Genomic DNA, 22,925 nt, shown 5'->3' with positions numbered 1-22,925 from the left:
GGGTGTTACTAAGTACTGCCATGCAGGGTGCCCAAACCTTTGCTTTGGGCCCTTTTCCTTTTTTGTTATTTTGAAACTGTAAAAGATGGAAATAAGAAAGTTTTCTTGCTTAAAACATTAAAGAAATGTGTCATCTTTAATTTTATGCCTCTTGGAAATCAGTTCATCTTTTACTTGCTTAGCTATTCACGGTAACAGAAATTTTGACCAGAGTGCCCAAACTTTTGCATGCCAGTGTAGAATGGAAAATTGCTTTATTATTGTCACAAGTACCAAGGTACAGTGAAAAACTTGTCTTGCATACAGCACATACAGATCAATTCATTACAACAGTGTGTAGAGGTAGTACAAGTTAAAACAATAACAAAATGTAGATAAAGGGCTACAATTACTGAGAAATTGGAGGTAAACTGTTCAGGTAGACAGTACAGTGCAAGAACGAAACAAGGTAGATTGTGAGGTCTTATTGCACTAGGGAACCATACAATAGTCTTATAACAACAGGATAGAAGATGTACTTGCCTGGTGGTATGTGCTTTCACGCTTTTCTATCTTCTGCCCAATAGGAGAGGAGAAAAGATCTGGATGGAGTCTGTGAGGTCTTTTCTTACACAGGCTGCTTTACTGAGGCAGCAAATGGTGTAGATGCTGCTTTCTGTGGTGTGCTGAGCAGTGTGTACGACACTTCACAGCTTCTTACAGTCGCAGACCGAGCAGTCACCATACCAAGCTGTGATGCATCTAGGGTGCATCTATAAAAATTGGTAAGGAACAAAGGGAATATGCCACATTTCTTTAGACTCCCAAGGAACTAGAGGTGCTTTCCTAGCCATGGTGTCTACGTGTTTAGACCAGGACAAACTGCGGTGATATTCTCCAGTAGGAAGTAGAATAGAGGGCTGAAGACCACAGGTTTGTGAGGCACCAGTGTTGAGGACAACCTTGGCAGTAGAGCAGCTGCCTATCCTTACTGACTGGGAAAGAAGTCAAGGATCCAGTCCAAAGCTGAGTCCCAATGAAGCACCTGGAACAAACCCATGAAGCCATATAGAGAGAACATGCAAACTCCACACAGACAATACCCGGGGTAAGGGTCAAACTCAGATGCATAGAGCTCTAACAAAATATTGTACCCTCATACTACAATTATTCACCCTGCCACCAGTGTGTGAAGGACGTGTGTGTGTGTGTGTGTGTTAGTACAAGATCCAAAGAGAGCACTAGTTTAGTGAAACTTCCCACACAGGCTGAATTCTACTGCATAATTCAACTGTTCATCAATGAGATGGATAGTCTGTCTCATATTCATCCTCATCATCATGTGCCATGTCGATATTTTATTAACATATTTATAAAAGAGACTTTGATGGGCCAAGATTTCTTCACTGCATCCAAGAACAGGAGTATTTGAAACAGTCTGCAAGGAGACAACTAGAGGAGAAAACATATTGAATCTGGTTTTAGGCACTGAGCTAGACTATATGACAGACCTGAGAGTGGGTGAACATTTTGGGAATAGCGACCACGCCTCGTTATGTTTTTAAGGTTGGGAACAGCGACCACGCATCATTATGGTTTAAGGTAGCTATGAGTAAGGATGAGGACCAGATCTGGTGGGAAGGTGTTAAATAGGGGCTGGGCAAGTTGTGGCCGGAGGTAAGAGGCATTGATTATGAGCAGCTGCCGTCAGACAAGACCACATCTGCCACCTGGCAGTTGTTTAAAGATGAGCTGAGAAGAGCTCAGGATTGGCATGCTCCAGTAAGGGGCAAGGACAAGGATGACAAGGTAAGGGAACTTTGGATGACCTGAGAGCTCTAAATTCAATCAGGAAGAAAAGACAAACGTACTGTACATGAGGTTTAATAAAAACTAGAATCAGACCGTGAGACCTTGTAGAATATATCAATAGCAGAACGTGCTCAAGCAGGCAGTTAGGAAGGCCACGCAAGGCCGTGAAATGTCCTTGTCGAGCAAGATCAAAGAAAACCCCAAGGCAATTCTTTCCCAGGGAGGAAATGTCAAACACCGTAGAACATTTTTGAAGGTTGGTGGGATTTAAAAATTATGTGAGGGGCAAGCTATTAAACATTCAATGGAAAGTTCCTGGAATCAGACAGTTTGTGGAATCAGCCAGTTTGGTGGCAATTAAAGGCTTTTAGGTGTATGAATATTGAAGGGAATGGAGGGATATGGATGATACTCAGGTGAAGGACATTTAATGTAAGTTGGCATCAACATTGTGGGCCGAATGGCCTGCCCGGCACTGACCTGTTCTATGATCTAGGCACAAAAAGTAAGTAGCTTTAGTTTACCTAGTCTAGTTAGATTCAGGAGTCACAGTTCCATATCTAGTATAGCCGCTATCTCATGATGCCAGAGTACTGAGATTAATTTGATCCTGCGTGTTATCTGTGTGGAGTTTAAAAGTACTCCCTTTGGCTCTGTGGGTTTCCTTCAGTTGGTCTGGTTTCCTCCAACATCCCAAAGGTAAGCTAAATGGACTCTGCAAATTGCCCTCGTGAGTGAGCGATCAAATCTGGGGGAAGGTGATGAGAATGGGGAGTATAACATTTGGAGTCAATGTGGTGATAAATGGGTATTGGTGGTCAATGTAGACTCGCTGGGGTGAAGAGCAAGTTTCCATGCTGTACTCTCTGTGACTTGGACATCAAAAGAAGAATAGGGATGGCAAAAGACACCTTTACGAGAATGAACAGTATACTGACCAATACTAAACTAGGCATGACAGCCTGCCTCAGAGTACTAAAATGTTACGTTTATCTAATTATGTTATATGGCTCAGAATGTTGGACAATATCTAGTAACATGAGGAAATGAATTGAAGCAGCAGAGATGTGGTTTCTGAGGAGGATGCAAAGAATATCATGAACAAAACAAATATCTAATAAGGATGTCATGAACAGAGCAAGCACAAAAAGAGAAATAATGTATGAGATCATGAAAAGGCAACGTAACTTCATTGGACATGTGATTAGGAAAGAGGAGTTAGAATGCATGGTAATTATGGGAAAGATTGAAGGGAAGAAAGCAAGAGGAAGACAAAGACAAATGACGATGGAGACAGCAGCCAAAGAACTGGAAATGAATACCAATGAATTGATCCACATGACCTGAAACAGGAGTGTGTGGGTCATGGCAGTCAAAGCTCAAACTGGGCACGGCACCTGATGATGATGATGACTCTCTGTGACTCTAGAACTCCATATCATGGGATGCTGCAGACAGGTGAGAGCAGATGCAGAAAGCTACAATACATTCAGGTAAATTATGATGGCAATTGATTTTAATGTAGAACAATATTGTATTATCAAATGTAATCATGGGATATTTCTAATGTGTCTACAAACTTAATCACATAATGTTCATTTTTTTCAACATTACCAAGTTAATAGTTCTGGAATGAAGTGAGGTATCACACATTTCTAGGTCATTTTATGTCACTTCCAAAAAAATAAAAATCCAGATACTTTCAGGCTTGAACCACTGTGTGCTCTGGCACAATTTCTGCATTGGTGTGCGTGGGTGATGTTCTTCCCTGTGTAAATATCGTTTGTTGTCATTCTCAATGGGCTTGTCTGGAAAAGTCTGGTCTTCTCAGTGAAGTGCTGAGCTATCAGTTAAATCTACTTGCAAAGCCAAACACTTCAGTAGCATCCACCATCCATCAACCCAGCCCATTAAGGCTCTGATCTCCAGAACTTGACACCTTCAGTTCTCTCGATCAACCGAGATTATGATTCGCTGATGTAGAGGTCCTGAACCTCCAATCATCTACTCTCCAAACTCCAATCCTGTGATCTGCCAAGGCCTTTCCCTCTTGGAGCGCCTGTGTACAAATCTTCTTTCTATCTGCCAGCTGACAAAGCACAGTCTGATATTCCTCCCCTTTATTCATATTATAGGCTCTTGGTCTGTCACTCACCACAAGCAACTCTGCACATACTCCTCCATCACTGTCTAAAACTTTCCCCACTAAGCCACAGTCAGAGAACAAACCTAAACAGACATACACTCACAGGCCATCCAGACCATCCTGAACTCAGCCCCACAGACTTCTCTACAACTTTATAATTAAGAAGAAGTGCAGTAGCTGTTCGTCATGTGTCTAAAGTTTGCAGGGAAGCAAAGTCTGAGCCAATAGTTGGCAGCCGACTGTGATGTACACCCAGTTCAATCTTTGAGCGGAATGAGCAGTTAATATTTTGGGTCAAAACCCTTCATCTGGGCACTTATAAACCAGGTGAAGGCACTTGACCTGAAACTTTGATTTTCCATTTCCCTCCATAGATGTTGGCTGTCCTGCCAAGTTCCTACAGCAATTTTTTTTTGCTTCAGATTCCAGTGCTTGCAGTCCCCTATCTTTCCAGTTCACATTTTTTTGTGTACTAGAAACAGAGTAACGGCTTCAGTTCACATATTACTTGTATCTTGTGTCAAAAAAAACTAATTTTGAGTGAAATTTGGAGAATTTATTCTACTTACAGTTTTGCTCCTGAAGTTATGAATTTTGATCTCCTTTGATGCTTTACTTCTCAGTAAATCACCATTTGTGTGCTACTTAATGTCAGCTTTATCTATTAGGTAAGTTTTAAAACTACATACCTGAGACATTTTACATTCTGATGGACATCTTGCTTCATTTTATGTAATTCCAACCCTTATCCTCTTCAATAAAAAGTTAGAGCTTTACAGCAGGCCTTCCCCTCAGTTATATTTTTGCTGCATGTGCCTCTGGAAATAACAATGGATAAAAATCACAGGACAAATTTTAAGATGAACCACTGGCTCTTTTAAGCTTTATTTCTGTAATAAACAGCCCTCAGGAAATTTTCATTTTTGACTTCTAAAAGTTTGCTCAACAAAACAAGTAAACAAAAGGTCAAGTGTTTGATGGAAATTGGAGCACTTTTGTCACTGTTCATTCTCAGTGAATTTGCTGCCATTTTTCTCATGCTGTTAAGGAAGTAACTGATTAGGAACGAGAATCGACAGGAAGCAGCATTCAAGCTGGAAAGGAAGCATGAGCTTTTGAAAAGATGGAATCCACATCTGTAGTTCTACACAAAGGTGAACAATAGAATAAAAATGACTCAAGGATAAAAAAAACAAATAAAGGTAAAATTAATGAAACAAATATCTGAGATGAAATACAAACACAATTTTCAATTAACATTAATAAAGGTCAACAATGTGTTCCTCATGTGTATATTTCCACATATGGCCATACTGAATTCTGATTGGGTGAGGGAGTAATGCTTAATACCTAATCTGTAACAATAGAAGTAACGGAAACAGGAAGTTTAAAGTCAGAATCATAGGAATAGTATGTATGCCTGTTTTTAGATGCTAAGGGTTCAGCCTCGTTAAAAAACAGTTATTATTCTTTGATAGCCATTTCACCCACTTGCATTTGCAGGCATCTCATGAGGAAAGCATTACAATAACCTTACCTCAGATGTAAGAAGAAAACAAAGGCAACATAAAATTTAAAACTATAAGTGAAAATGAAATTCACAGCATGCCCTTTGCAACCCCAAAAGATAACAGATAAATTAATATTTTTACTGGAAGTTTCCAGTGATATTTTGCTTTTATTTTGCATTTCTATTCTGATACAGAAATGAGGTAACAGAAGCTCCTTCTTTATACTTATTTATGGCAATAGTTTCAGCTTGCTTCTTTTGACACTGCCATTGGCTCCGGGCCAAAATATTGTGGCTTCAAATCCTATCATTATGCAGGCTGAAACGCCAGTATAATTCTACCTTATTAGAGTCAATTCCCTTTCAGGTTTCTGTTAAGCCAAGGTCTTATTCAGCAGCAGATGCTTTGCTATTCTTTTAATTCAGTATCCAGAAGTTACTGTCCAGAGCTTAATCTATTAATCTATTTTTTATGGCCCAGTGATTGACTTGCAGAACCAAATAAAGTAACCTCCGTAAATTTTCCTCTTCCCATTATGGGAAACAGATTGAAGAGTATAAGTGTTGGAAGCAGAATAATAGATTCCAAATCCCTGGAAATCAAATTACAAGGACAACAATATAAAAGTAGATAGGGAGCTTTGCTGGAACTTTTTCCAATATTTTTCCCCTCAAAGTGTACTTTCAAAAGCAAATTCCTACTGATTCTTGACGTTATTACTTTTGGTGAGGTGTTGGTATTTTTGGCTCCATAACTATCATTGTGTGAAGCATTTTGAGTTTATTTGAAGTGCATACACTTAAAAACATCGTTTATGCTTGAGTACATAGTCACTGCTGAATTAATAGATGGGAATTTAGTAATAGGATTGTTTATGTTACAAAATATAAATTTAAAGAAAAATAAATAATGCAAATCCAAATGTCCACTACCCTGTCTCACAGTCACAATTCATCCCAGTAATGTGGTGAAAATCAGACCTACGATCAGCCTATTTAAGTATATAAAATGCCCCTTTGCTAACTGCTGGCAAGGAGGAGAGGAGGGAATAAATAAAATTCTCTACTTGCATGCCAACAGAATCAGTCAGGAGTTCACTTCATATCAAAGGCAGAAATATGATTGAGTGATGATGAGGCTTGCAGTTAAACTGGTTACCAACACAATACACTGGATTTCCAACTGTTCAATGTTCATCACTGATTCACATATCATGTATTTTAGAAGAGTATTGCAAGTTTTTATATATGATTACTTAGCAACAGAAAATAATATGTTAGATGAGGGAAGGTAAATGAAAATGAACAACAATAAGAATTTTCACTCTAAAACAGGGTTATTTTTCAGGGTTATATTTTTGTGCCAATGTGAACTTGATTTAAAAATATATGCTTAAACTATGAGAAATTGGCTCTTATCCACTTAGAGTTCAGTTATACTCCAGTGATTCTAATCTGTATGGTGAAATAATTGCACGTTTATTTTGATGTAGAAGTTACTTCTTGCGATATGTTTATCATTTTTTAAATCCTTATTTATATATTCTTGGAAGGAGACAAGCACATCAAACCTTCTGATATCTAGGTGCATATACTGCAGATCTGAAATCTGATTGCAGCCAATGAATTGTCTGTTAAACAATCTGCCTGTTTCACCTTTTCATTTTCATCAATTTGCCATTGGTAGTAAATGCTGAAATCTACCCAGTCAAGTTCAATTTTCCCTGCAACAACGAGCTCAGGTGGACTAATAGATCATTGCTCTCAGTTCAGAAGACAGGATGAACTATCAAGATCCATGTCACAGTACACCATCCAGAGTGAAAGAAAGCAAAGGGAGGCAATCATAAATTAACTAGGGAAGCAAATTGTTTGGGACTTTAATCATCCACAATCTACTCTGATCCAGATCAATGAGAGTGCTGCGCCAACTCTGTTTGGGAATGGTTGTAGTGAATGTGAGGTACAGGTTTCACGTTCTCCTACCTACTCCTCTCCAGCCCTTCAACCTATGTGTGTCCTGATCCCAATAACCCAGGAATGTCTAAAAAAAACAGCAACTGAGTTAGAACAGCTTTTAATTTTCCACCTTTAAGGACAGATAAGACATCACAAAAAATTTTACATAATTTCTTAGACAAAGTTTCCCAGTCTTTTATGAATTATGTGTCTATATCTATAAGACATTGGAGAAGAAATAGGCCATTTGGCCCATCAAGTCTGCTCCACCATGTCATCGTGGCTAATTTATTTGTTGGAGTATCAGGTGATCCTGTAATTCTACCTTATTGTCTTTGGACATGTGTAGGGTGGAAAAGAAAGAAATACTTTTATTTATTTAGGACCTTTCATGATCTCAATATATCCCAAAGAAGTATGTGCCTATTTACTACGTTTTTAAATGTAGCCTCTATTGTAATACAGACTATAAGGTTTCACAAACAATCGTGGAACTTCAGTTTCAGTTGTTGATTCAGAGATAAAAATCATTCAGAACATCAAGGACAAATAACTGCCTTCTTCAAAAAATCATGACTTTTTAAAATTTCTCTCAGACTTTTTGTTTATCATCTCACCAAAAAAAAACATCATAGCATCTACTTCTCTCAGCAATGAGCTTAGATTTCACATTCTAGTGACGGTGGAAACGTTGATTTAAGCTAGTACGCTGTTGGCCAATACTGACATGAAAGCTAGGAAAGAAACAGGAATTCTCCAGGGAAAGGACACTCACTACTACCTTGCCCAACACACTGGTGTCAAAGGTTCTGACTTTGACACTGATCCTTAGTGCCCTCCTTTCAACAGTGGCTGCAATTATTCATTCATTAAAAGTGAATAGTTGTCCAGCAAATAGTAAATACGTGGTAAGTGGAAGAAAGTGAGAGTGAGTATATGTGTGAGAGAGAGAGAGATATTAAGGTTCAGACAGAGTGAGAAAGACAGAGGGTAAAGAAAGATGTCCAATCACATAGTAAACATTAAAAATAGGTTACAATTACAAGTGAAATCTTGTTTCTCCCGAAGTTTTAACAGTCTTGATTAATATTGCTGAAAGCCACAATCGTGAACAGTGACTTCATTGAGAAATTCTTGCAATAAAGCAGCATAGAAAAATTTTATTTTTATTTATATTTATTTGTTTTTCTCTGATTAAAACGTTGTTCTTCTGTCTGACCTCTCATTTTTCTTTTTCTGTCCTTCTTCATCTTTCTTATCTATCACCTTCTTTGTACCTCTACCTCCCCACAACTCCCAGTTCCAGCAACATTCCAGAGCTGGCCAGTAGCCAGGAACTAACAAATAAGAGACCAACAGATGTGCTGATGACCACCGGAAAATGGAAAGTGGCCTTAAACCAGCACATGGAAGTTCATTGGTTATCACATGTTAACAGTTAGGATATCTAGAGCAGAAATTATTTTCTTTAGAGCCTGTGCACTTCTCTGTGAATTAGGACATTCCTGGGTACAATTCCAAGAGTACAACTCACTCTGTAATAGTTTACTCTTCCTTCCTTTACAAATTTGGATAGAAATTGCTAGCTGGCTATTTCACAATCAGAGGAAATCTCATCCCTACTCAACACAGTCATGAGTTGAGGGGTTGGGGAGGGTGGGAAGACATTGTATATCACTCATGAATAGCAACCAGCTCTAAACCAGAGATTTGAGTTAATTTTTCACATTTCTGCCCTAAATGAGATCAGTAAACTCAGCACAGACTGAGAATAGAACCTGGATCGCTGGTGTACCCACTGGAAGAACTGACTAATGATTAGAAAGACAGCAGTACATTTAAATTTGTATTTAAATTTATGCCAACATCAAAAATTCTACTGAAGAGCTGTCACATCAGAAGCTTTACACTTCATGAGCCATTACCGTTAAAAGCGGTTCTTGGTGTTAGTCAATCAGTTAGAATTAAGTCTTTTTTAAGAGAAGAAATTATTATTGCCACTGAAAATCAAAGTAACATTAGAAGCTTTGGCATTTTGAAAGACCTTTTTATAAATTAAATAACAAAATGTGAATATGTCACTTGCAATACCATAGCATTTCAATGCTTATTTTTCACAATCTCCTCTTTAATACATAAGTAGCAAAATGTCTTGCATATTCTTTCAGCATGGAGAATGCTTGACCTTTTAAGAAAATATTGCAGCAGAGAGAATATGCTCTTCCCAGCCATCGGGTGAATGGGGCAAATTTATTAGCACTTCCTGCCAGAGGAGTTAAGGAAAGAAACTGGGTTTCCTGCTAACATTTAAAGGGACAGATACACAAACAGAGCGAGAGCAAGCAAGGTAAATTGATTCATTCATTTTAATTTGTCAACAGAAATATAAACATGTCAAACAGGCCAGAGCTCTTCTAATAAAAAGCTGATTCCAGCATCCTCTTTCTCTGTCTCTCTGAATGGGTTCACTTAAACTGGGGTATCATTTCACTAAGCAATAACGTTTCCGTGGTTTCTCTCCCAAGTGCCTCATGCAAGAGCCGAAACAAGTTCTAACAAGGCTTTTGGAACATGGAGTGTTTCAAGAATGAGCTTGATCCTATCCTTAACTGATGCCTATCCATGCATATTTTTAAGCAACTGATTATCAGCAGAGAGAACCTTGTCAGACCATCACCTTACAAAATATGATGGCAGCTGATTTGGACCAATTCAACTGTTAACTCAGCTACTCCCCAAGCAGAGTAAGGATTAATAATGGTGGATGTGGTTCAATTGTTATGTTTGACTGTGGTGAATATTAATAAAGAAATGTTCCATATTTTGTATATCAAGATTCACACTTTCCTTGAGTACCCCATTCCCCAATTCCTCGTAGCTTTCCCCTGCACCTTACAATGTAAATTTTCTGGTAAAGGAGCCTTTGGACTGATCACAGGACTATCATAATACTGACGAACTAGAGCAACTTTCCAACGTGTCCTTTTCCAGCATCAGTTCCATAGGTTCAGATGCCTCAGCAAAAGCATTTAACTCACCATATGATTAGTTACAAAAGCAAGTTTATCTTTCCATTCCACATAACAATGCTGATGTCGTGAAGCACATTAATGTCAAAGAAGTAAAACATAACTCATGTTGCACTGAGCCAAGTAGACCAGCTGGGTAGCAAGTTTAATTCCTGGCCTGTTTTGAATTAGATGATTTAGACGTTCAGACTGGGATGTTACAGTTGGTCTCTAGGCCCTGGAAAATCCACAGGTATTACCAGCACTAATCTCCGATCAGTGGCTTCCACTAGGAAAGTCGACATTGATTAAGAGTGTGATCTTTCTTAGTTCTGATATCTTCCCTCAAACTGGTCCCAATGTATTGATGCCCACCCTAGAATCCCAACTGTTTTCACATGTGAATTCAACCAAGCCAAAAAATGAAATCTGGATTTTCTAGTCTTTTAACACATAGGGTTTCTAACTATTAAAATTTCAAGGAAGCCCTAACTTTTTAAGCTTTTAATAAATGAAGATAGAATTATAGAGTAATACAGCATGGAAACAAGCCCTTTGGCCCCAGTCGGCTGGCCAATCAAGATGCCCATCTAGACTAATCTCATTTCCCTGGAATTGGCTGATATCCGTCTAAACCTTTCCCATCCATGTACCTGTCCAAATGTTCTAAAGTGTTGTTAATGTATCTGCCTCGAGCACTTCCTCTGAAAACTCATTCCATATAGGCACCACCTTCTGCACGAGGAAGTTGTCCCTCGGGTCCCCTTTAAGTCTTCCTCTCCCCACCCCTTCACCTTAAACCATTTAGTTTTTGATTCCCTTTTCCTGGGGGAAAAAGACTATCTATCCCCTTCATCATTTTTAATTAATATGTTTAAAAGCACATAGTTTAAAATAGCTTTGTTGTTGCACAGAGCTGGGATTGATGTCACAGATGATATCCAAATGAAATGCTGAACATATTTCAGTCTCTATTTACAATGTATAGAAATGATTTGGCAGCATTGTTGATGTATTGCCAGTAGTGGTAGCTGCACAACAATCTCACCACTGATACCGTTCGCAGAAGAGAAAGGTGACTATGTTCCTTCAAAAGAACTGTTTTAGGTTCTGAGAGCTGCTGTCTAAGGAAACAGAAACTTCCAGCCCCATCCCCTTGCAAAACCACAACAAAATCTGGGTTTCACATGAGTAGCCATTTCCCTAGCTATCAACACAGCTCTGTGTCTAGCAGTGTTTTGACCCACTGTACCAACCAGTACTCCCAGAGAAGGAAAGGCATTTTTAAATAAAATGATTCATCCCATCTGCTCTCACCACTCACTCTAGAATTCAGTGTTATTACAATGAAAACATTTGTCCCTCCCTTGGCACACAACTGAGAAAACAATGATTTGATGAGCTTTGATTTAGAGCAACAATATTTTACCAAACATTTTCCAGACTCAAAAATCAAATCCAACACATTAATAAAAAGATTATGTTAATATTTTTCCAGTAATGGCCATTGTTAACTCATTCACTATGTACAGCTGGTATTTGATGTAACTTTATGCACACTATAATAGTGCCTATACACACTCTATTCTTCTGACATACTATGAATATGGTAATAGTTTAGTATATTAATAGCTGCATATATTACATGGTCCCTAGCCTAATAATCCAGACATATGAGCACAAAATCCAGCCTTGTGGCTGTGGAATTTAATTGTAATGCTCTGATTTAGAATCATCTTTGCTTACATTCTCATAACTACTCCAATCCACAAAGCTTATCAATTGCAGTAAAACCTATCTGACCCACTATTGCCCTTCAAGGATGAGTCTGACTAAAGCTCCAGACCCCAGGTAGTGTGGTTGACTCTAAGCTGACCAAGTAAGACATTACTAAGAGCCACGTTAAATAAAAGGGTAAAGGATTCATCTGACACTGAATGTATGCATCGTATCATTGCTCCCAGTCCAGTAGACCTGGCAAAATTCTCCCCACAAACAGATGAGTTCTGGTGTCTAGATCAGAAAAGTTTCCCACAGACTATCCAAGCTAAAACTTGATGTATTCATGCAGAGAATGTGCTGGACTTGACCAACACAGCCCCTGAGGATATCCTGTCACACTGGCAGAGCTGGCTGTCTAATGGTATGCGCAAAGTAATAGTTCTAGGAATACTTAACTTCAAACCCCATAGTCTCGATGTTTAGGATGTTGGATGGGGAAAGGTGGCTCACTACCATTTTCACAACAGCATTAGTGGTGGACAATTAATGATGGGCAATAGATAAGGTCATGTGCCTGTAAATCACCCCCTGATTATCACTGTCCTCTCTCAGTTAATTAATAAGTATTCCTCCATGTGGAATGACATAGGAAGTGGTACTCCAAGTAGCGAGAGCACGGATACTCTGAGCAGGGACTGCTTAGGAATGGTTCACTTGTATCATCACTGACTAATTGACCAATGAGCTGAATTTCAGAGATGAGGTGAGCGTCACTGCCCTTGCCTTCAAGGCCCCTGAATATGACACCAGGGCACCCTGGTAAAACTGAAGTCCACAGACATCGAAGGAGAAACATTCTGATGGTTGAACTAGTACTCACACAAAGGAAAATGATTATACCTGATGGAGACCAATGATGCCAGCCTCAGGACATCACTGCAAGTGTTCACCAGGACAATATTCAAGGGCTAACATCCATTTGTGATCATCCTACCTTTACAAAGTAGGAAGTAACAACGTTTGCTAATGGCTGCACCACATTCAAGTCCATTTGTAACTGCTCGGGAAATGAATAATGCATTCAGAAAGACTCAGATAACATTCACACAAATGACGTTCAGGTCTATGACATAAAAGGAAATCTGAAAGCCCACCCTTTGCATTCTATAGTATTCCCATTACCAAGTCCCTGATCATCAATGCCTTGTGGATTACTATTGACATACAACCAATTGGAGAAACTAGATACATACAGGCTGGATATCCTGTGGTGAATGACTCAACTCCAGAAGCTGAGAAGACTTTCTACCATCCACAAGTTGGAAGTGTGAAGGACTACACTCTACTTGCCAAAACAAATGCAGTTTCAACTCAATGTAATTGAGGAAAAATCATGCCCCTTGATTGAATCCCAATCCAACATCCCAAATATTCATACTGTCCACTGCTGGCAAACCTGGACTGTGGTGTGTTCCAGCTACATAATGCAATGTAGTTATTCATCAAGACTCCCAAAACCTTGAACTGTACACCAAGAAGAACAACATAGTAGGTGCATGGGAAATCCATGACCTGCTGTTTCCTCAAAGTTGTGCACCACCCTGACTTGGAACTATGCTGAAGGACGTTTGTTGCCACTGAGTCTAAGTCCTGGAACTCCCGATCAAAGAACATTGTGGAAATGCCTTCACCAGCAATGGTACTGTGGTTTATAAAGGTGGCTTGCCATGACTTTCTCAAGGGAAGTTAGGAATGGACAACAAATATTGGACTAGCTCAATAAATAAATAAATAACAATAACATTGAACACTTTTCACATCCAGGCTTGAAGTGAGAGCAACAGTTACAGTGACAATCATATCTTGTACACATTGACGGTTTTTTTTAGTTTGTGCTACCTTCGAGCAATTGTGAGCCAATTCTTCAATTCAGGATTAAAAGTTACAGGCCCACATTTTCTTCAATGTTAAGGTAACAAGTGGTGGGACAGGAGTTGACTTGAAAAATCCCCAGTCACTTAATGACAAAACTATAAGCTCATTTGGTAGATCAAATTAATCATTTCATGGTGCTACTTGAAGAGCAGAGGATTCTGCCAGTCTCCTTAATATCTCCCTCAAATAAAGTGACTATTAAATGACATGGCCTGTCTTGATAATCTCTGTAATGATTGACTGCATAACAACTGCTAGATTTCAAAGTCATTTATGATTTTCCTTCATGTTGGAAAGCTTCTCATACATGAACAAGAAGAATGTAATTATAAAAACAAAAGTACCTTTCAATCCTGTTATGTCACTTATTAAGATAATGACTGATCTTGCATTGCATTTCCAGTCTACAGATCCTTCGATTCTGCTACTGTCTAAAAAATGATTAGAGTCTGCCTTGAGTATATTCAATTAATGAGTATTCAGAAATCTTTGATAGAACTAAAATACAAACGTGTAGTTTTCAAGCTCTGAGTGAAGAAATTTGTCCTCATCACAGCCCGAATTGGTCGACAACTTATTTTGAGACCTTGGCCCCTCTGTGTGGTCCCTACAGCCCCTTAGCCTGACAAGCCATTTACTATGTTATATCCAACATGCTGTTGCTCTTTTTCCTTCACAGTCTTTCTTATGACATACATCTTTCCTCGTGGCTCCTTCCAACCTGCAAATATGCTACTAGCGATAGATAGGTAGATAGAAAGATGAATATTTTATTGATCCCAAGGGAAATTACAGTGTCACAATAGCATTACAAGGGCACAGATATAAATATTAGAAGAAAAGTAGAAAGAATTAAAAAAAAGTTACCACAGTTTAATTGTGGGGGGAGGGGGGTCATTACTTTCCTGGCTATAGGTTGACTCACTATAGAGCCTAATGGCCGAGGATAAGAATCACTTCATATAGTGCTCTTACTATAAGTGCTCCTCTGTTCAACCTAGGTATCGTGTAGAAGGTGAAAAACATTGTCCAGAACTGCCAGGATTTTCCATAGGGTCCTTTGTTCTACCACAGGCTCCAGTGTGTCTATTTTGACTCCTATAACAGAGCCAGCCTTTCTAATCAGTTTATTGAGCCTGTTAGCACCACCATGTTAATGTCATTGTCCCAGCACACCTCCGCATAGAAGATTATACTGGCAACAACAGACTGGTAGAACATGTGAAGGAGAGGCCTGCATACTCCAAAGAACCTCAGGCTGCTCAGGATATAGAGGCCCTTCTTGTACACAGCCTCTGTATTGGTGCTCCACTCACATCTGTCATCCAGGTATGTCTTCTTCTTCTTCTTCTTCACATTTTCATTGTATTGAATTCAGGACTTTTTCACTTCAACTTATAGACGAGTATCAATTATTCACTATGATGGATCATATATCTTACTTCAAGGTTTTTAAATATAACAATAATTTCCAAAAGTGTTCTGTTGCTGGAAGGAGACAATTAAACATAGATTGAAATGCATCATCGTTAATATACTCAGTGTTTTACCAGCCAGTAAAAACTGGAGCCTTGGCAAAATCCAAGGAATATGATTGCAAACATTGCCATCTAAACACAGCTATAGTCGCTGACACTTTAATTGCAGTTGTGCCTCAATTGTAAAATTATAAGATAAATATTGGATTTGGTACAATTGTACATATTGGATCTAGCCCATATATTACATTTCCAAACAAGCAAATGTAATATCAATTTTAGCAATGCTCCTATGACCTTTGTAAATTGATTTTTCCATCGCTCCAATTGCTGAAAATGTTAACTACTTAGGAGCAAAATTGAAGGGCTATTGCCATCAGTAGGTTTATAAAGTCATGACGGCTTTAACAAGCAAAGAATCTATTTACACCAACTTGGCTACTATTCTCAGATTGTAATGATGAATGTGAAATTTAAATGTGTTGTTATAAATTTGTTTTTCCAAACATTCGGACTCTAAACCTGGAACTACAAATATATCTACAGTATGGTTGTGACTACTTTCTTTCTTAGCAGAGTGAAAGATTTTATGAGAGAGAAATCGGACCCTTTTTCCTGTTTAATGAAGGTCACTGCACTGACTGCATGAGGTGTTCAGTGATGTTTTCAGTGAGGTCGGAGAACAGGTTTCTTTGCTTTGTTCTTTCCATGTCTGGCACCCTGGGCCAGTATTAAACACTTTCTCTAAGTGTTGCAGAGTTTGCTTTGGACTAAATGTTCTGTTGATTGTGTCTTAGTCACAACTTCAAAGGGATGTCCCTTCTCTAATGTCTTTTTTCATCCTGACAGAAATCAGTCTGTGGCAGCTCTTTACGACTGCTAAATGTTTTCTTTTAAACTGGTAGACTATGTCCACAGGGAACTGAATTGTCACTGTTCAAATTTAATTCATTTAAGATACCTACAGCAAACTAGTGGGGAAAATCATCCTTTATTTCATCATTTAGACTAGAAATCAACTTGGATCCCAAAAGCTGATGTAGCCATTATTTTGCCATTGGTTTAATTTAAATTCAAGCTCCAACCGTGCTTATGCTCTTTATTTTTGCAAGTATTTGTCACTGAACAATCTTTCACCACAGCAAATGCATATAAAGCATTTTTGCACTGTTTAGAAGTCTCCCCTGTTGGATACAGTTATATATGATGGACATTCATGAAGCTAGAGTATATAGTATAGCTATAGCTAGAAATATACATTAGTTGTCAATAGGTTTAATTAAACAGATACAATCTCCTTTTCTGAAGAAATTAAACATCATCCTGAGAAATACGTTCAATTTGAAAAGGTATGGCTGTTACAATAAATAAAAGAGATTTCTTTGCATTAATCAATTAACAGTGAATTATTTCACCTTCACAAACAATCTGCCCACACAATCTATTAGTTTTTGGCATTAATACACATGGCTTAGAAGGAATCCTATCTCATGTTACTACTTTTAATTCTGATAATATAACTGAATAATATTCTATAACTTATTTGCAAAATCAGTCTTTCCAATGATATATTAAATTGAGGTACCATCTGCCAGCTTAAGTTGGTATAAAAGATTTCATGTTAGTACTCAAATAATAGTTCATCTGCTGTCCTATCCAATATCAGTACTACAAGAACAGGATATGTTGGATCAACCTGTTGCTACATTATTATTTGCAATTTGGTTGATGTGTTTGCTTATGATTACATTTCAAATATAATTAATTATGCTTGAAACACTTGATGAAATCCTGAAGACATGAAAATTGCCCAAGTATCCAATCATCCTTCTTTCACATACATACCAATTATTGCTATATTCAGTCCCCAAACAAGCAGGGATCTCCAATGCCTCCTTAAATGACAATTTGTCTTTTGCACAGTGGTGCTAGAAAGTTTGTGAACCCTGCAGAATTTTCCCTATTTCTGCATAAATATGACTGAAAATGTGATCAGATCTTCATGTAAATCCTAAAACTGGATAAAGAGAACTCAATTAAATAAATAATACAAAATACATTATACTTGTTCATCCATTTATTGAGAAAAATGATCTGATATTACATGTATTTGTTGGAAAAAGTATGTAAACCTCTGGGGTATTGCTTTCGATAAAAGCTAGTTGGAGTCAAGTGTTCCGTCAGTGAGAAAAGATTGGAGGTGTAGGTTGTAGAGGTACCCTGCCCTATAAAAAAGTCACACAAAGTCAGGTTACTGACAGAACCTATTCTTCTCAAGAAAGATCTGTTTATGTGCACTGTGCCTCAATCAAATGAACTTTCAGAGGACTTTAGAAGAAGAATTGTAGAGATGCTTAAGCTGGAAAAGGTTACAAAAGCACTTCTAAAGACCTGAGTATTCATCAGTCCACAGTAAGAGAAATTGTCTACAAATGGAGGAAATTCTGTTGCTACTCTCCCTAGGAGTGGGCATCCTGCAAAGATCACACCAAGAGCACAACGTGCAATGCTGAAGGAGGAGAAAAAGAACCCAAGGGCAACAGCAAAAGACCTGCAGAAATCTCTAGAACGTGCTAAAGTCTCTGTTCGTGTTCCACTATAATAAAAACACTGAACCAGAATGGTGTCCACTGTAAGAAAAACACTGAACAAGAATGGTGGACACCACAGAGGAAATCAGTGCTCTCAAAAAAAAATTGCTGCACACCTCAAGTTTGCAGAAGACCACTTGGATGTTGTACAATGCTTCGGGGACAATGATCTGTGGACAGATGAGACAAAGACCTTTTTGGAGGAAGTGAACATTGCTATGTTTGCAGGGAAAATGGCATTGCACACCAGCGTCAAAACCTCATCCCAACTATGAACATGGAGTGTTTTCAATCTGCTTAACCCCCACTCAGGATAACAGAAGTAAAGGCTTATGAAAGCTTACAGTGATGAGTTTCCTTCAATCTCCATAGACACTAAAGCATTGACACCTAAGTAATTGCTTTCTTTTGAAGTTATTTTTATACAAATGCAACACCCAATTCATGTTCAATATGACTCTGGATACGTCAATGGGATTAATGGTCAAGAATTCTGATCTATTGATATTGTGTGGGTTCTTCCTAACAAAGTAGACAGGTCCTTGGGTTAGCAGTTTATCAAAGATTAAAGTTTATCCAGAGGTATAACATGGTGATATTTCATCAATAACATGCTGGATTTTGTGTTTATAGCTTGCACTGAATCTCAAAGCCAGTAACTAAGAGTTACGCATGGCACACAATGCAAAGAGAATGTAAAACTTAAAATTAAGAATCAACCTCCTCACAAAGTGAACAATAGTCCTAAGTGCCTCTTATAAAATTGACAAAGTCTTGCAGTTTGAGTGAAAATTTAAGAGCAAAGGAATTTGAAGACCAAGTTGGGTCTAGCTTCTTCATCTATCTGTTGCATTCCTGCATGGAGAAGCCCAACAATGCATAGTAGCATTCAGTAGAGAGCAAGGCACAAGAAGATGATACTATTCTGGGACTCTTCTCTGTGACTGTAAAGCCTGAAGATGGCAAGGGCAACAAGGAAATAAGGCTTTACACACATTGAGCAATCTACTTCAGTGTTCCTTACAAGACTGAGCAGGTCGCAGCCCACGAGTCCAGTGCTGGTTAGTCTCCTTTATGTATTTTTCCAGCTCTTCTTCATACTCCTACCACTCCAGGGTTACAACTTCTATGACCTAGACCTCAGTTCTGAAACCTTTCCCAACCCCTGATAACCCCCAGTCCTCAGTCATTAGCAGCACAACTGTAATCCCTCCCCACCCTTCCAGTTGACCCAATCATTGGCCTTGTCTCCCTGCCAATCTCCCAGGGTGAGCTCCCTACAAAACTCCCAGCTGGGTCACTTCCCAAACTGACCCGTTCCATCCTGTAACCTCCAAGTATCAACTGACCTCACTAGCCACTTCCCAGCCTAATACTCCTATCAGTCTCCGTCAATCAACTGTCTCTTATCAGTCTCTATGGCCGATCTGTCAACAGCCTCCTGACTCAACAACCTCACTAGATTCCTCCACTCACCAACCTCCATGCCTGACCCCCACCAATATTCCAGCATGATTCTGCCACCATTTTCCTGGTCCAACTTGATTTCCTTATAAGTCACCATCTGATCCCAATTGTTCGCTACTCATTGATCCACAGCCTGAACATCACATGCCCCCCAACAATCCCCTACTCATTCCAGAACCACCTGGGGCAAAGATACAGTATTTGGTTCTCTTTGTGTTCTTCATAATGGCAGATTGATAAATTAGTAAATTAATTGGTAAAGTGGTTTATTATAGTCACATGTTCGAGGTACAGTGAAAAACTTCTCTTGCTTACCATTCACACAGATACATATATTCATTACAACAGTGCATTGAGGTAGTGGAAGGTAAAACAATAACAGAATCCACAATACAGTTGCAGAGAAAGTGCAAGGCAGTAGGGTAATAAACTGCAAGGGCAGAACAAGGTAGATTGTGAGGCCAAAGCTCCATCTTCTTGTACAGGGAACTGGGAATCGTGCAATAGTCTTAAAACAGTGGGAAACAAGCTGTCCTTCAGCCTGGTGATGTGTGCTTTCAGACTGCTGTATCTTCTGCCTGGTGGGGGCTTGTGCAGGGGGAGGACAGAGAATATCTGGAATGAGTGGGGTCTTTGATCATGCTGGCTGATTTACTGAGGTAGTGAGAAGCTTAAATAGAATCCACAGCTTCTGTGATGTGCTGAGCTGTATCCACAACTCTCTGCAGTTTCTTGCGGTCATAGGCAAAGCATTTGCCATACCAAGCCACAGTGTATCTGGTAAGGATGCTTTCGATGATGCATTGTTAAAAACTGGTGAGGGTCAAAGGGGACACATCTAATTTCTTTAGCGTCCTGAGAAATTAGAGGGGCTGGTGAGCTTTCTTGGCAGTTACAGACAAAGTGCAATGCAGATAGACAATAAGGTGTAAGGTTGTAACGAGGCAGATTGTCCGAAGTTCTGACCTTCCACAAAACCATTCAACTTGTTCACAATACCTGGGCCTCTGACTTTTCCAGCACAAGATCATCAAACAAATATTTGTTGTTCCTCCACACATCAAAAGCAAGCTTAAAGTACCAAAAACAGACTCCGGTAAATTTTTGAGCAACATTTTCAACTTGACTGTAGGATTCCGACAAGGAAAATTGTAACCTGAAACAAATGGGCCACAAGATGGTTTCACATTCTCCCCACAAAGATCCCAAAGATTCTGGGAAAGTTTCCTGGTTATAACTGGAGCCTCTTTCCCACACCAGATGGTAAAATTATTCATTAAATATATATATTCTGAAAATACAGTAGTGGACAATATACAGTAACAGTAACTACAGTAAACCACTCTCTGTAGAATGAAATGTCACAGAGGATGTTTGCAAATGCGGTTTAAAATAATGAATACCATAAGTTACTCATGGGGTCAGCCACACAAATAAAACAGTCCATAAGTCAACAGTGGGTTAACCACATTAACTGATGAATCTACAAATAGTTTGTAGACTAATGAAGTTACCAGTAAATTATCAATGAGTTCAGCATTTGAAAAGTTTCAGTACTATCATCACACTGGAAGTAGTTCATAAAATATTCATTACTGCCATTTATTTTCCTGTAATTTCATTAGTTTAACCTGACTGAATATATTAAAAGCACTGTCCAAAAAATTCAAATGCGTTCTTCCTGCATTTCAATTTAACTTGCTGTTGATAGACAACTGTAGCAGTTTAGGCTTCTTAAAACTGATATTCTACATCATTTATATTAAAAAGAATATTTCATGAGATATATAAATATATAAAGGATAAAAACTCATGCTACTTCAAACCTTAACTTAATTCCTTATCTAAAAAACTACCTTGACACTTGATCTTCTTGAAAGTTTACCTCTGTGGCTGGGAATTATCTTTTCAAACCAACCTTTTCCATCTCTGATTTTCCAAACATGTCACTTCCACGTTCTTTTTGTTTCCTCTGGTCTCCGTTACTCCGTTGAGGAGTCATGATGCTGCCTCGATCCTTAACTGCACATGTTTCTTGCTTCCCATGTCCAACAGGAGGAATGATTTGTGCACTGTATTTGCTCTTGCAATCTGCATAAATCCCCTGATAATGATCTGACTGGACTTGCTGTTTGATCTCTGAATGAGAGTTGCACAGTTTTTCTTTCCTCTGAGCTGGGACAGAGTCCTATTCTGATCCATGGGCTGTTCCTCCTCACTGACTAAATAAGGGCATCCTCATCTAGCTGTGCCTCATTTACTGTAACCCTTTAGTGCTGAAGGCACAGTAGTTTGCGTTACTAGTACAGAAGCTACTTTTAAACAGGGAGACTCTGACGAGAGGTTCCTTTTGATTTTCAGTATTAACTATCTTACCCCATTGTATTTTAACACTGAACTGAATTAATAAATTAAATCAGATTCTAGTTAATAAATTCTGATCACAGTGCTAGAATACAAAAGTGTTAAACTTCTGAAGCATGGTCTCTGTTGCTCCCAGCTCTATGCTTAGTGAGTTGCTTGCAAAAGGCGTAACAGAAAGACTCCATGGTGAAAAATCGAACTATTGCTTTTGCTATCAGTACAAATGAAGGTATTAGTTGTGTCAGGATCAGGCTGCCGTGCTTTGTCCTCTATGGATAAACAGCCTATTGACACTTCAGCTCTATCCTATAGCCATAGCCAAGACTCTGGCTGGCTGGTATTGGTCAGCTGCTTTATCTGCTGATGCACATACCAGTCCTACTTTCTTGAATTTTAAACTGCTCCTCCGAGGGAGCAATGGACAGCAGGGGCAGCCAGCTAAAGAGAGCAGGAAGCAAATTAATTGTGCTTTAAACATAGCTTCTGGTGCTTCAGCTCCAGATCTGAATCATAACCAGCCACCAAAGTAAACAATCTACAGGTTAAAAGAAGGCGGATGGTGACGAGTTTAAAACTGCTGAGTAAAATGAATATTCGAACATTCTGCATTTTTGGGGAAGCTGTTATATTATAGAAAACAGGAGCGTATTTACATTGTGCCTTGCATGATGTCACTGAGATAGTGCAAAAATTGCAAAACTCACTACGCATGTAGCAAGTTTCGCAAAACATCAATCAGATAAATGCCAGATTATGTTTGCCAGATGTTGTTTGTGGGATAATTACTGCGTTAGGGCAACTGGGACCTGCCAGGCTGCCTGGAAATCCGGACTGCCCAGACGTTATATTCTGGTTATTGAAGGTGGGACAAGCTAAGCTTCTGTACCTGTAAGATATCCTGCAGAGACACGAGGCTTGGGTCTAAGGCCCTGCAGCTTCCCCAGGAAGCTTTTA

At 38.9% G+C, this 22,925-nt stretch overlaps 1 protein-coding gene across 5 annotated transcripts in view; it reads right to left on the bottom strand.

Annotated features, from left to right (window-relative positions):
* Nucleotides 1-22,248, bottom strand: part of arhgap20b (Rho GTPase activating protein 20b) — a 98,168-nt gene extending 75,920 nt beyond the window's left edge. For 2 of the 5 annotated variants that reach the window (XM_063060907.1, XM_063060906.1), the window contains exon 1: nt 21,526-22,248. In XM_063060907.1, the coding sequence (XP_062916977.1) occupies nt 21,526-21,609 (84 nt within the window). In that variant the 5' untranslated portion in view covers nt 21,610-22,248. The other 3 variants (XM_063060908.1, XM_063060909.1, XM_063060910.1) reach the window with 3 other exon arrangements.
* Between the last annotated feature and the right edge of the window lie 677 nt (nt 22,249-22,925).

This window comes from Mobula hypostoma, chromosome 10 (assembly GCF_963921235.1).
Source record: "Mobula hypostoma chromosome 10, sMobHyp1.1, whole genome shotgun sequence".
In the NCBI taxonomy this organism is placed as follows: Eukaryota; Metazoa; Chordata; class Chondrichthyes; order Myliobatiformes; family Myliobatidae; genus Mobula; species Mobula hypostoma.
The sequence above is the reverse complement of the archived record's forward strand: the minus strand, read 5'-3'. Positions and strand labels throughout refer to the sequence as shown.